The sequence below is a fragment of the Thunnus thynnus genome, chromosome 23, assembly GCF_963924715.1.
Source record: "Thunnus thynnus chromosome 23, fThuThy2.1, whole genome shotgun sequence".
Classification (NCBI taxonomy): domain Eukaryota; kingdom Metazoa; phylum Chordata; class Actinopteri; order Scombriformes; family Scombridae; genus Thunnus; species Thunnus thynnus.
This window is the reverse complement of record NC_089539.1, coordinates 3135447-3151664: the sequence shown is the minus strand read 5'-3', so window position 1 is coordinate 3151664 and position 16218 is coordinate 3135447. Positions and strand designations below refer to the sequence as shown.

At 40.3% G+C, this 16218-nt stretch overlaps 1 protein-coding gene across 1 annotated transcript in view; it reads left to right on the top strand.

The window, feature by feature from the left end:
• The window catches only part of tmtc1 (transmembrane O-mannosyltransferase targeting cadherins 1), a 148674-nt gene that overhangs the window by 14422 nt on the left and 118034 nt on the right, over nt 1–16218 (top strand). The window contains exon 3 of the mRNA XM_067582174.1: nt 204–381. Within this exon, the coding sequence (XP_067438275.1) occupies nt 204–381 (178 nt within the window). The remainder of the gene's footprint in view (nt 1–203; nt 382–16218) is intronic.

The following is a 16218-nucleotide window of genomic DNA, read 5'->3' as shown; positions in this document are numbered from 1 at the left end:
GAGTGATTGTTTTAGATAGTTGACTCTTTTTTTTGTCTATATGGTTAGGCTGCATGGGGAAAATGAATGACACTGACTGTAATTATTGATCCATCAGTCTGTATCTGTCTTTTATCTAATATCTTTCACACATGAACAGATCACATTTACACAGCGCTCTCATCCCAGTGTGCTGAATAATTCTCTCTCTCTCTGTCTGTCAGGTTGAACATCCTGCTGGGTGGCATGACGCCTCTGTATTTCCACATCGTCAACGTGTGTCTGCACTGCGCCGTAACTTGCCTGCTCATGCACACGTGTGACCGCTGCGTGTTCGAAGACCCACGTCTGGCGTTCGTCACGGCGCTCCTCTTTGCCGTGCATCCTGTCCACACTGAGGCCGTGAGTACACGACACACACTGACTGTCACAGAGTGGTAATGAGACAAGGTGGGAGTTCACCACACAAGATCAAGGTTCCATCCGGAGCACCATACAGAGTTACTACCAGAAACAAGTCAAAAATAATACAAGAATAAACATGAGAAATGCTTTTCTCTCAGTTTAATTTGAAACTTTGACCTTTGACTAAATGTTCCATTACACTGAAATAGTTACTGTAAGAAGAGTGACCTTTTCCTCCTTGCCTCTACCACCTGCATTATTTTACCAGCTCTAATCCCTCACCCAGCAACCTTGGCTCCTGAAAAGCACTAGGAGTACTTCAACATTGTATTTATTTTCTGGCAGAGAGTAAGATGGGGAGATTGATACCACTCTCCTATCTGTCTGTTAGATAAATATAAAGCTACAGTCAGCAGTCGGTTGGTTTAGCTTTGTATGAAGACTGGAAAAAAGAGGGAAACAGCTTGCCTGGCTCTGTAACAATTCCATTTGTTAAATTTGTACAAAAATCCAAGTGTAAAAATGCATCATTTTACGGGGAGTTATGTTCCCAGGGTATCTGCAGGTCTTGTTAAGTTTTAAAAAGCACTGAATTCACTACTCTCAAAACAGAGAATGTTAGATTGTTGTTAGTTAAAGTGTTGGTTATAACATTACTGTATTACTACGTTTTTTAATTGGTTAATCCATCCACCCATTTTCTTACACAGTCCAGGTCGCATTAATTCAATTATATCTTTTGGAATTATTGTTATACTGTATACTGTTGTTAAAAATCAAAAATGTGATATAATAAAATATAATTCTAGACCATATCATTACTACTGGTTTTCCATCCGACCTTCATACATTTTTTGACATTTCTTGCCAAAAATATCCCACTGGGCGACAGGTCCCCGGCTGGAATCAAACTGCACACATTGCAGTTATGTAGTAACATTTCCTTTGTTCATTAGTAGACTTTAGATTCTGGTAGGTGGATTTTGTTATCTTATGGCCAAACCCGGCTAGCTGTTTCCAGTCTTAACGCTAAACTAAGCTAATTGGCCTCTGGCTGTAATCGTATATTATCTTATACAATTGCAAATAAGCGCCCCTAATTTATCAAGCCATTCTTTTAAGAGTGTGTAAGTGAGTGAGTAATTTAGCATCATACATCATAGCAGCGACGTCATACCAACTGGTGCTTAGGTAGACGGGGGAAAATATGACATTTTCTATACCTTTGACATGATGAATGTTGAATATGATGGTGTAAAAACAGCACCCAATTCAAAACACTGATGTGTTTTTTGCAGGAACTGATGAAAATGTAAATGATAGATTATAGTTAGTCAATAGTCAACACTTCAAAATGTTAAGATCAAAATTGCTACTAGTTAAGGCTTTTTTAAGGCAATATCTTGCCAATGATTCTAGTTCCAGTACAGCCCAGTAGAACCAGGAGCAGAGATGTCACACAGCAACACCTCACCTTCACATGTATGACACCTTCTGCCTGCTACTGCTAACGTATGGTTTTACACTTGTATTACACCCTTCTTCTCAAAATAGAAATCCAGGAAGTGTAGTGAAGTGGAACATCTGCCCAGGTCTCATGGGTGCAGTTCAGCTGGAGTCAGTGGCAAACACTTTGTACTTCACTAGAACATAATTACCTTCAGTCTTTATCCTGTAGCCTACATGGTTGGCTAATTGGTTGAAAAGACTGTGGAATGTCGATGGAGTAAATTGATCGCCTGTGGATATTCGCTTGCTCGTCTTTTCTGAATTAAATAGCCTTTTTTTAAAAAATGTTTCTATTTAAAATACAGCCTGGTGCAAGACAACCAAGTGGAGAAGCAGAGTCAGGGGCAGAATTTATGCTCAAGTTGACTCAGAATTTATTCAGAGCCTAAACACAGACGACATTCCCCTCGGGGTGCTGGCTTTGTCCCAGTTGAGTATTTTGTGCTGCTGCTTCCTATTGGGAAGCCACTGCCACCTCATACCTATTCAACAGTTCTTCTTCTGTGACTGTGAGTTATATTCTAATAATATTTTTATTTTATGTTATCTTTACAAGTTTGGGAATGATTCAAGATTTTAATCTTTTTTTCCTGCAAAATACAAGAAAACAAAAACAGGATTAGACGTTATTCAACTAACAACTACCAGTACCAGATGCCTTTAATAAATAGACCACCACATCCAGTTTATTAATCAGTTTCAGCAGCACAGTCATGCTTTTTGTGTTTCGGAACCAGCCACATATCTGCAGACAGCTGGCTTGCTAGCGTTAGCTACCCAGCATGCAGGGGCACACTGTTCCATCGACTCCCTCGGCTTCACCACTTGTAATCAGAGATAACATCTCACCAACTAACACATAGGGCGTGTGCAGATCAGTGTGCAGTCTTTTTTCAGTTTGTTATTCTCATGTAATGGTGCAATGGTAAAATTTACTAGCTTGCCAAAGCCTGCTAGCCACCTTGAGTCACAACACTCCAATTAACTGCAGCAGGTTGCATATAGCATAACTACTCACAGACAGCTAACGTAGCAGCTATCATTTACGTTACTTTTGAACCAAAAATAACCTTTTGTGCATGTTGTAAAAAAATATTTTTCACAATGTAGTTGTTTTACATATTATGCAAAAACACCCAATCATTAGCTTTTATATTGTATATCAAACTGAAGGAAAGTGACCAAATGGTTAATTTATCAGTGCTCCATACTCCATATTGCTCCATACGGGAATGGGGAATGAGGGCTGGTGTCTGCCCTTAATAGTAGCAGCTGTTCACTCTGCAGAAGTGCTTTTCAGCAAGAGAGCAGGGGCTTCATTTATAACTGAGTACGCACAGAACAGGGCTTGAAAGATGTGTATGTCACTTCCCAAAAAAAAAGTTGAGACCTGTACAGAAACTCTCACCCACACGCACAGACATTCTGGAGACAGAGGAAATTGCTGACACAGATGAGAGAGGTGGTGAATTGAAGCCAGGTTTTATAATGATCCTTGTCACTCATTTCATTTCACTCCATAGCAAGTTTTAATTATAAATCCACTTTATCATTAACATTAAGGCCAGTGGTGTTACATGTGTTTCTGCTTGTTGTAAGGCGTACTCATTCCCTGGTTGGTCTGGCTCAGCATCACATTCTCTCACACTCGGTCGTGGGTAGTTGTGGATCACCACAGTGCTGCTGAAATGCTGTGTTGATGCCAGGATGCGTCAAGTGGCAGGATTCTGGAAACTCCACAGAAATGCCTATGAGCAAGAGAGCAAGGAGCTTTATTTATAACCACTGAAACTGGTCACCTTTCCCACATATTAACCCCAAATATACTGATTCCTTTACATGTCAACCACATTAACTAACTGATGATCATCACTAGTTCTAGAAATCTGAGATTGCATCAGATATTTTCATAAAGTTGGAGAACAGAGCAAAACCTTCTAATACTACGAAATAGCAATTTTAGTTTCTGTGCAAAATAGCTTCAGTGAATTTAGCTTCATGTGTCTCATCATGTGACTGTGCTGCAGAGGCACCAGGCGCACAGAGCACACTGGAGACGCCGCTGTGGCTGCAACACACACTCTGCCTTCTCTAGTCGCCTCATCAGAGAAGCACCTGTATGCTGGATTTTGGAGTTAAATACAGTTAGTTTAGTTTTTAGATACTGCGTGTGGTCTCATTAGTCATGTACGTGCCTCCGTACCTCCACCAATTCATTCTCTGACAGTGTGCAGCAGCGCATTTCTTGGCATCCACCTCGATGTCTGATCACTTTGTTTAATTTCAGGAATCCTTTTATTTGTTGAACTGCATTAACAGCTGCTGCAGCTGTCAGCCTCTCAAACTCTCTTCTGTTGTTAATACTGCTGCTGTTCTCCACAGGAACTATACACACCAATATTCATGATTATTACTGTTTTACAGTTGTGACTTTGACCGCTTGTCACAACCATGATGTGTATATACAGCCCGCCGCTTTTCAACTCAAGACAAGCGATTCATCAGACACACCTTCAAGCCGGTAGCCCTGTTGTAATGGAAGGCTGTAACGCTTGGCTGATGCTCCGAGTCAAACTGAGTCAAGCCAAGCCAGCACATGTGTACGGAAAAGGCCTAGAGGGCTTTATCATTCACCATCCATGATTAATTGTGGGAATGTAGGGGGTGGGATATGAGATTCGTCCATGTGCCACATTTTCAAGTTGATTCAAGTCAAGTCAATTTGTATTTGTGTAGCCCAATATCACAAATCACTAATTTTCCTCAAGGGGCATTACAATCTAGAGCAATACATCATCCTCTATCCTTAGACCTTCTATTAACATAAGGAACAACTCCCCCCCAAAAAACCTATATTTATGAGTTTGATTTTGATTCATAAAGGGAAACAGCATGACATTGATTGATGATTTATAAGTCTGATAATCTTTTAGTTACACCATTTCTGTCTTTTTTTGATATGGAACTTACAATCTGTTTTATAAATGAGGCCAGTGGTCCTTTGGGATCAGTACAGTTTTAAATTATTATTTCATTCTCTCGTGCTCTCAGTCTTTTGACTCCTTCGTGTCCCTGGATGTCAGCCTAATTCAGCTCTCACACCTCTTAGCATTTTGAATCTCTGCTCTACTTTCCGTGTGATTACCAAAGGACAACATATCCCCTTATCTGACTGCCAAAAGTGGCAAGTCAAGTTATGCAAGTTGTGAAATCTATTCAAAAAGCAGATTATTATTCCTCTTCCCCGCTCCAACAGGTGAGATGACAATAAAGGCCTCAGATGTTCGCTCTGCATGCGCTGTAGAGAAATTGGAATCGAGATGAGCAGAAAGGGGGGGAGGGTGGGAGATGAATGGAGAAGAAGGAGTGTGTGTGCAGCATGGAGAAAACTTGAATAAAGAAAAAGAAATTCATCAGATTTGGTCGAGGAGGGCCACGAAAGGAACCGAGAGGCGGGCAGAGAGGGAGCGAGCGAGGGAGAGATGAATGAAGAGCAGCAGCGGGGTTTGCAGCAGGACAGGCCTCCTGCCAGGGCGCTCCCCTGACTCCCTGTACAGAGAAACATGAAGAGGAGAGGAGAGAGCAAAGGGAAGGTTCAGAGGAGAGGGAGAGAAAGCGAGCTGGGAGCGAGGGAAGCGAGACGACAAGACAGAAAAGTGAGAGCAGGAAGCGTGAAGGAGTCAGAAATAAGGTCTCAAAGTCTCCAGGCCAGTGGAGAAGAGAGTTTGATTTCCCTGCTCATCTCCCAGCATGCCAGTCAAACTGCCAGAATAGGCAGAAACACTTGGACAGGGTGTGACAGGGAGAGAGGAGGAAGAGCTGGCTGATGGCTCTGTGCACCGACACTGAAACAATCCATGCCTGCTTTTGGTTCAAAAGCATTTAATGGAATCTCAATCAAAGTCTTTTCAAGTAAGTTCTTGAGTCTAGTTAGGCACAGTTTTTAATACTTTCATCTATGTTATGATATGTTTGAACTAAAACGCAAAGATTCTGTTGAGATCAGTTATCAGCTTTTGCGAAAATACAAGTAAATGTCTGCAGATCGACACAAAGAAGGGCGTTATGGGTAATGTAGCAGAGGCTTGCAGCCGATCCTGTGGCCCTGCGTGTCAAACAAGCTGATTAGATGATCCAACTTCCTGCTCACATTTATTGAAAAATGACAATAGATTGATTATAAATTTGTTGCTGATATATTTCCTGTTGATTGACTAAACAATTAAGTGACTCATTTACTAATCAGTTTAGTTGTTCATGAAAGTTTAACTGAGAGGGATCGTTCTGATGAAGCTTGTTCTTCTTGCCCTGTTTGACCCATTATTAGTGATGTTGCCACGTTACAGGATCTCAGTAATCACTTTGTTACTTACAAAATTATCATTAGCCACAGCTCATATAATGCTGCTACCGCTGTTTGTCATTTCCATTGGCGAAAGCAATTCAGCTAGCAGAAAAACCTGCTACCTGGAACTTCTGCATAATACTCTTTGTTTTTAAAAATGATCAAGGAGACATAAGATTTGATGGTAGATTAGTTATCTCCCAGAGTATAGAGAACTCAGATATCCTGGCAAACTAGAATGGGATTCATAATAGAGCTATCTATCCTAATGTTTCTATCCAAATTTACACATTTTAGTAACATTTTCAGTTTCCATCATAATGCAGATATTCTGAAGAGCAAAGTGGATGGAAACTGGCCTAAACACACACCAGCCAACCTGATGAATTCCAGACCGAGGCTCAATATAAACAGGCTCTGTCATTAAGAACAGATGGAGTTCATTTCTCTTATCATGATAAGAAGTGAGATTGGCAGAGACAGGCACACACACACACAGGCACAGACTTGTGCAGACACACATTAGGCAAAGAAACACACTTTCTCACCCAGGCAATTACCCACAAACTCAGCTCATGCTCGCTTTGTCCACTGGGCTCCTGCCATGTTCACCCAGTCACGTTTTAGAAAAAGCCTTTCCAGAGGAAATAGATGAGGTTGTCGCGTGTAAGAGTTTCTAAATAGAAGCAGCCTTCGGTTCTCTCTGTATCTAAAGAGAGTTTTTTTCCTCTTGAATGTTCCAAGTCTTTATCTAAACTGAAACCGTTAGTGGCCAGTCACATGGATAACTGTTTTCATTGAGGTTAGAACATTTTGCTTACTGCTAATAAACCCAGACTCAGCTCTCTGCTGCCTTTTCTCTTCTGACCAGTCAGGTGAAAACAGAGGTGGGCAGTTCTATTATGTCTGTAGTAAACAAGTAAAACTTAATAAAAGCTGTTTTTTTTTCTGCCTAGCCTGTTTCACTATTGGAAAATATCAGTAAAGCGTCAGGCTTGGTGTGGCCTGACTGAAACTGATGTTAATTTTGTTTCCCCTTTAGTTAGCTAACAGCATTAAGTGATATCATGAGCTAAGAAAGCTAAAGGATTGACCACAGCTGACTGTGTTTGCCTAACATCAACCAGTATTTCTGTCTGTGCAGGCCCTGTGCAATATCTCTAAAATGTTAAATGATTCAAAATTGTATCATCTTTGAATAATTGTAGTATTTTTAGGGTTAAGTGTAGGGTATTTGATCATATTTGTGATTAAAAACAAACAGGTTATATAGATGAAATTGAAAATACAGGCCTCAAAGTACAACCTCAATGCAACAAAAGTGAGTACACCCCTGACCACTGAAACAAAAATGATTGCACCTGTGACTTCCAATTAATTGCCTGAACAAGGTTATAAAAGAACCTGTGAACACCATAACTTTCTTAATTTTGACCTGGGTTGTGTCTAAGGCAACATGGCTCCGCACGGTGAGGAATTGTATGAACAAGAGACCAGATTGTGTGACTTCATAAAGATGGGAGAGGGTACAAGACCATCAGTAGGCTACTGAACAGAAGCCAAAACACAGTAGCAGCAGTGGTTAGGAGGTACAGGAGGACCCATATTACCAAAAACAGAAGGCGCAATCACCATCCTTGAAAAATGATGGCACACACAATTTGCTATTTATTCAACCTTGCATTGAAAAACAGACGGGCAAGTGCCTCTGACTTGGCACAAGGATTAAATGTGGAAATTGGTGTTTCAGTGACTGCTCAGACAGTGTGAGAGACATTGCATGAAGTAAACCTCTATGGACGACGTCCAAAAAGGAAACCATTGCTCATAAAACAGCACAAAACTGTAGGGTTCAACTTTGCCAAAGAACATGAAAATAAGCCTGATGAATATTGTTGGTGCATTCTTTGGCCAGATGAAACCAAAATAAATTAGTTTGGATCACATGAGGTCCAGCATGTTTGGCGTAGACCTGGCCAGGACTAACACAGTGACTGCATAGTGGTGACTGTGAATATGGAGGTCAGAGTGTGCTGATATGGGGCTGCGTGAGTGCAAAAGGATGGCACTATGAATGCAAGTTTATATACCCAATTGAATGAAAAGATGACTCTCAGTGTCAAGAAGGTTGACACAAGAGGAACACCTTTAGAATATTTTAAAGCAGAAGGTAGAGCAACAAAATCCCTCCAGCAAAGAGCAGCTGAAGAGTTATCTGTGAAGAATGACAGGACATCTCTCCACAGATTTGTGCAAGACTGGTATCATCCATGTCTAGGACGATCCAATCTGTTATCAAAAATAAAGGCGGGCATGAATGTCTCACTAATGAAGGGACTTTTGTTGCAGTTTGTTCTTAAATATGGACCTTTCATTATAGTTAAATTACTCAAACATTCTGTTTTTGAAGTGAACTGACTTAATTCTTCTTGGGTTTTGTCTAAAGACAAATAAAATTGTATTAAATGAGCAGGATTTAATAACTTCACAATGGAGTGATATTGACCAGGGGTGTACTGTAGTTTTGTTACTGTGGTGCACTGCCAAAACGTTCCGGATGGAACTCGAGCTCTAGAATTATTGTTCCACATGTCAGACTAAGTGGATTCTTCAACTGTTTTCACAGTAATTGTTAAGGGAGCGTATTCTTCATACGACTACATGCACTGAACTGTAACATCCGTATGGTTTGGGATAAATACATGTACTGTTACAGCCCTAGTGGACACACTGTGGATTTTGGCCTCCGTCACTTAAATTGAAAGCAGTCAGTATGAACAGGAGGAATGATTACAGCTTTCACTGTTCACATGGACACCTGACTGTTGTTTTAAGACTTGAAAGCTTGTGAACTTGTCCTTTTAAGATGTGGTGGCGGTGCCCCAATGCAGACCCAAAAAGGCAATAGCCAAGTGGTTGACTTTGGTATACAAAGTTATGTCTCTCATGCTGAGGTTACGTGATGAAAAATGAACCATCCCCATGACAACTGAGAACTCCATCCGAATTAAGATGCACTTAATTTGTGAATCTATCCTTTAAGTCCCTAAAGCTTAGATACTTAAAGTCATGATAATGAAATCCTGACTATTCTGGCTGTTTTATAAAGAAGATAGTAAACTGATATGGAGTCAGTCTAGTTTCTTGGCTGAGTGTCTTACTGCTTATTCATGGAGTTTTCTGTTTTTGTACCATTATTCACATTATTGACTTTTGATGTTATGCAATACCTCCATCTGTAATCAGACATACCCATCTCTGACTATGGTCTTTTTTTCCTCTCTTTTTTTATCATTTGGAGTAGTTAAACATTTCATAAGAGTCTGTGCTCTTTGTATCACAGTTTGAATGACTTCTTTTCTCCTCCAGCTGTTCATCGTTATTGTGTTGCAAATAAACTTAGCCTGAACCTCAACAGAACCAGGTCTCTGGGTTCAGACTGTCTCCACTGTTTTCTGTGTCCAATATGGCCGGTCTGGCAGTCAGTCACTCGCTCCACATCCAGTGAATGGGGCTCCTGTTTCAGAGCTGAAAAGCCTCCATTCATCCATTCCTCCTCTCTTCTTTCTGCTGATAGCATGCTGACCATGTGTGTGGATCCTGTCTGCCATATGTGTGCCGTTGGGCCCTCACACACACACACACACACACACACAAATAAAGCTGTTTCAGGGTGTTTGGGCTGTCGGTGAAGGCTAGGACAGACAGAGCCGAGGGACAGGCAACTGGAGACACACAACTCTTCCAGAATGTGCTCGGGGTGACAGTCTGCCTGCTAAAAGTCACACACACTCAGTATTTGCGTGTTTTGGGTGTGTTTAACCGAGCTGTACTTTTACACTTCCTCTCCCCCCATGCTGGGGTTTGGATGCAGACCGCCAGCTGTAGCTAAGCCCAGATTCTTGCTGAATTATGTAATTGGCCTGAATTAGAGAGAGAGAATGAGCCAGACAGAGGGAGAGAGGGGTGAGAGAGTGAGACAAATAGGTACGCTTCATTCCTCCTCCTCTCTCTATTTGTCACACTGGCTGCATCCATATGTAGCCTTTTACTCCACTGATAATCAGACTAACAGCTCAATTACAAATAAAATGCTCCTTCTGTAAACACCTTCATCAGATTAAAGGGGTATTCCAGCGAACTTTCTATTCCACTTCCGTAAAGTCTGGAACAAATAGACACACATATAAAGAGAATGATCAGAATCTGTGCAGCGGAGGCAGAGACATCCTGACATTTAATCCCCAGTATGGATCTTACACTTCTCATAATGTAACCACAGCATCTTTTCATTAGACCCTCTCTGCCTGTTAAATGCCCCTCATGACATCATCAGTGTCACTTTCTCAAGTTTGACAAAGCTCCTCCAGAGCCACAGAAGACTTCAAAGCAGCAGAATGTTCCTTCAAACAAGAGATGTTTAAATCCTGGTTGACGGAGCTTTTATAGACCATTTTTAATGATTAAAAGGTGTCATGTAAATGCACCATAAAGTTACTTGAAACAATTGTATTTACAGTGTGTATTATTATATATTTATTTATGTATTTAGGTCATTTAGGGACAAGAATCAGTGAAAGTTTACAGCCTGTCATGCTGTCACCCTGCGTTACTCTCTGTATAATGATGTGGCTAAAAAAAAAGGCAGTAATTTGACTGATAAAATGTGAGCTGACTCAGGGTTTATCAACTGATGCATTTACTGCCTAATTTCTTTAATTAGTAATTTTATTTTTTAAATTTTCAATCAAAGACTTCTTTAAATGCTTTCCTGTCTTATCTTTTGTCGTCTTGTTTTATCTCGTCTTGTTTTACCTTTCCTTTTTTATCTTATCCTGTCTTGTTTTATCTTATCTTGTCATGTTTTATCTCATCTTTTCTCGTTTTGTTTTTTTTTTTCACTTTTCATATCTTGCTTCATCTTATTTTATTTTACTTGTCTTGTCTCGTCTTGTCTAATCATATTATATCATATTTTATCTTCACTATTTTCAGAGTATCCACATTCCTCCTGTGCACTTCTGTCTTCTTGAGATGAGTGACATTTCCAGGGGATTGTGGTGCTTGCTGTGGGTGGCTCACCTTCTCCTGTTTAGTAACTGCAGCATCGCTGCTGTGATCAGACTGTTGCTTTAGTAGAAAGCTCTGCAGCATCATAGTAATGGTGCTACATGCTCAACATAGATACATTTTTGTTCAAATATTCCTGTTGTGCTGATGGAGTATAGAGCTAATGTCAGAGAATCATTCTGATTGGTCTGACGGGTGGCTGTGGAGCAGCAAAGAGGACATCCCATCATTCACTGTCATGCTTATGTAAGTTCTCTCATCTGCTTGTTCATGTGTGAGTTTATTGCAGTTTTTTACAACTGGCTACCCACATTTTTTACTTTTTCACATCCAAAACACACCAACGCAACCAAAACATGTTCACCTGGGAAAGAATCTTTTTGCATGCCTGATCCATGCCTGGCAACCTTCTGCAGGTCTGTCCGTACAAGAGGGGCATGTGATTATGTGGCTGGTGGTCATAAACTTTCCACCGCCATGAGGAAAAGAATTCCTCTGTGGGTTTGAGAAATGGAGAGCAAGGTGGAAGGACTAGTGACTGGAAGAGAATGTGAAACACTGCATTGTCCCGTGCAGTTACCAAATATTCTGGATTCCTCCTCACTTGGCCTCTTGGCCTGCGACACACCGTGTTGGTTGACAGGATCAGTAGTCTGCCAGCTCCGCCTACCCAATTTGCATATTGAGGTCACAATGTAGGCTGAATCGAGGTAATGAGAACACTCAGGGACATGCAGAGGATGTTAGAAGAGCAGGAGCAGGGGAGTATGGCTAAGATACTATGACGGTGCCAACGAATAAGTTTAATATAATTCACATATCATATCATAATACTGAGGCTTGAAAGACATTTAAGCTGCAATTCTAAAAAGCAACACATAAGCTTTAGATAAGGTGTATTAGACACTGGCTTATAAAAGATTTTAACAGTTAACATTCCTTCATCCTTTCCCTCCCTCCCTTCAAAAATACTAAAAAAGTGCTTGAACCTAATTATTTACCTAAATATATAATCACATATAGTAAACAGTTAACATTCATGTAAATGTAGCAGCATTCACTGTCCTCATACACATATTCACCTGTTGAGCAAACATAACACATAAAATACGAAGAAAGGAAATATATGTGCTCACTGTACATATGATCATACCTTAGGCATTACTTTAATGTCTAACATTAATAACACACACAATGACAACATCACTGGTGACTATAGTTAATGCAGATTAATTTGACACTAGAAACTCAGATTAACTTAGCTAACATTGAACGCACCTCATTGGCTGCTTGTTACAGAAGGGAGGAAAACGTCCTTAATTTTGTCTGTGTTTTTGTATTTCTTAAGCGCATTATATCATCGTCGTCGTGTAGCTTGCGGGGGATAAAGATGCAAACCTTTTTGACAACTTTATAACTGACTTAAACAACTTGGAGAAATGTGCGACAGTATCCATACTCCCTTTGCATGAGATGTGGGATGACATTAATAGTCCCCCCTGAGTTCTGTCAACTACAGTCACTTTACCTCACAGTAAACTATTAACACTAACACTAATATAAATTGTCTGTCAGCTACATTCAGAAACAATATGAGGTACTGAGTATATTGTTGTGTCACGCTGGATGCAGCAGGAATAAGAGGAATTTATTTATTTATTAAAAAACACACAGAAAAGGGGCACTTTCTCTCTAGGGCATGTCTATGACTCATTCCTGTAGATTACACTATATTATGTTCCATAGAGAGCTACAGATCTTACTGTATTTACACAATATACACATTTCTGACACTATCAACTATCAAAAAATAACATATACACAATAAAAAAGGGATTTAACATCACCGACTGCCATAAAAAGACCCTCATGTGTCCTGTTGTTAGTGTTTTTACCTCAGCGTGTTCTGATTGACACATGGGTTGTTGTGTTTGTCTCCGCTGGAAGGATTTGCTTTTGTGTGTAAGATAAACTGCTGTGCCCTGCAGTGTGCTGGTAAAGTTGACTGTGTGAAGAATTTTGAAGATGTGGACTCAGTATTGAACCACGCAGGCAACCAAACATAAAAAACTGCAATGTCTCCTTGAAAATGTAAAGAGCTGTGATGAAAGGTCATTATCTATATTACATATCCAGAGACAGATGACATGTTAGTATCAGAATATAGCAATCAAATGGGATATTAGACTGCCATTCACACATGTAAGGAATATTTTGTTTTGTGATTTACTCTTTTCTCACTTTTCCTACATTTTCCAGAATGCCCTTAAACCCAGCAACCCCTCAAGATTAACAGGACTGCAGTGCATTTAACATTTAAGACATGTTAACACAGATTATGATAAAGCAGAAAGAGTCATCACCTTACTGCATGGCATCCTGGTCTATTTCCTGGTGTTATACTGTAGGTATATATATATTTATATACTATGCTTTTAATGGTACACCACGTTAACAGTTTGGTATGTACCTCGGCCTACCTATACAGCAGAAAAAAAGAAAGGAAGAAAATATTTTGGTCCTTTATTCTGAAAAATATAAACATCCAACAGTGGCTCATTGGCCAAAACTGTTACTGAAACAGTTTAGTTGTGTAGCAGTGGAAACTATTACTGACAGTTTAGTTGTACTGCAGTGGAAACTATTACTGAAAACTATTATTTCTTAAGGAAACTTAAGAGGGAAAAATTCCCATTCCAAGTTCTTGTTAACTTTTACAGAGGAGCAATAGAAAGCATCTTGACTGGAAACATCACAAATTGGAATGAGATGTGCACGGTCCAGGACAGGAGGGCTCTGCAGCAGGTGATTAAAACCGCCCAGAACATCATCGGTACCCATCTACTTAGCATCAGTGATATGGGTGAGGTGAGGAACCTGCACAGAGCCCAAAGGATACTAAAAGACAACACACACCCCAACCACAGCCTGTTCACCCTGCTGCCATCTGGCAAGAGATACAGAAGCATCCGCTGTCGTACATCAAGACTAGAGAGCAGCTTCTCTCCTCAGGCTGTGGGACTCCTCCATTCATCCTTTGCACTCCGGTATAAAAAAATAGTTTTATTTTTATGACCTATTATTTATTAATCCATTTATATAATTTCTGTTTTTGTAAGTAGCATAAAGGGACTACAAATAGATTTTGTTATACCACCTTGTGTTGATAATAATAAGTGAATCTTGATCTTGAATCGTAAGCCGGTGAGCATACATCCATGTGGTGCACTGCCAAAATGTTGCGGGTGTAACTCAAGCACTAGAATTATTGATCCGCACATCGGAGTAAGTGGATTATTAAACTATTTTGACAATAGTTGTTTGGGTCAAGGAGCACATCAAACTGAATATCCTGTATTGAATGGATCGAATACACAAACCGTTACACCCCCTAGTATATACAAATATATATTATTATAGTTCATAGTAGGAAACAGCTTATATTGCTTTGGTAACTCACTCTGACTATCAGGCAGTGCATTGAGAAGTGGAGAAACACAGTAAGGAAAGGCATGATGGAACTGTGGGGTCAGAGTGTTGACAGTGGAGGAGAAGAAAGAAAAGAGAGGGAAGGGTCAAACAGACAAAAGAGGATGAGGAGGGAGAAGGTGTGATTACTGCAGACAGTCCTGTGAATACAACAGCCTGTCCCAAACCATCTCATCTGGCATCAGAAGCCTTCACTATCTGTGTGTGTGTGTGTGTAGTAACTAAATGGACAGAGCAACTGTGTGACAGCACTTCCTCTCCCTCTGTTTCAAGGAGAGTCTGTTTAATCTGTTTACTGCAGCTTAAACCCCCAAACATATTATTCATTGTGTGTGTTAGTATCGAGAGAGGGAGAGGCTTCACACACTGATATTTTATGAATGCAGAGAGACACAAGTCTCCCCCCCCTCCCTCCCCCCTCCCCCCGACTCATCCTTTCATCTTGCACTTCCTTACCTCTCCTTCGATCACTCATCATCCCTCACTTCCTTCTCTGTTCTCTCCCCTTTCATCTTAGTCCATCTCACCACCTCAAAGTATTTGTGGGTGACTAAGCAATGTCTTCTTAGTGCACACACACACACACAAACACACCTCTATCAGAGACTATGCACTCCACTTAAGGGTTTCAATAATCTCCTTTCATCTCACAGTTTCAGGAGGTTTTCTCTGTATTTGTATATAGCAAAGAAACACTTTGCAATATGTACGGATGCATATGTTCAGTGTGTTTTGCAAACACCAGAGCAGGAAACACCAGTTTCTGATAAAAAAAAGTGTGTGTGTAAGTGTGAAACGCACATTTCCTCTTTTCCACAAGGCTCTGGCTCTCAGGCATTGCAACTGCTTCCAAATTTAGCAGTCTCTTGGAGACACACCCTTCCTCTATCTATCTATCTGTCTTTCTTCTACTATGGGACATTTGGCTCAGATTGTACATTTAAAGGAACAACCTAGTTTAACTTACATGGACACAGTTTAAAAAATAGTTACTGCCAATGTGCCAAACAAAGTTGGACTAGACTCAAGCTCGATTGAAACACGGATGTTGCGGTTACATGGTCAGTGTCTTAAATCTCCAGTCCAGCATGACACCCTGTGCTTTGCATTTCTAAGTCCATTTCGCTGTTTGGTAGTTATTTTTTTCTTTTCTTTTGTTTATGTTCATTATGAATTGAATTCACCTTTCAAAAGATTGTTCAATTGGATTTAATTGGGGACATATTCTGCACATTTACAGCTCTATATTTATATTCTGGGGCTCTACTGGAATAACTTTGCATGATTTACAGTTAAAAGCTCCTTATATATCTTATACTGGCCCTTTATACAGCCCCTCAGTTCAGCCTCTGTCTGAAACAAGCCATTTTAGCTCCTGTCTCTTTAAGGCCCCCCTCTAGATAAGCCCACTCTGGAAGCAG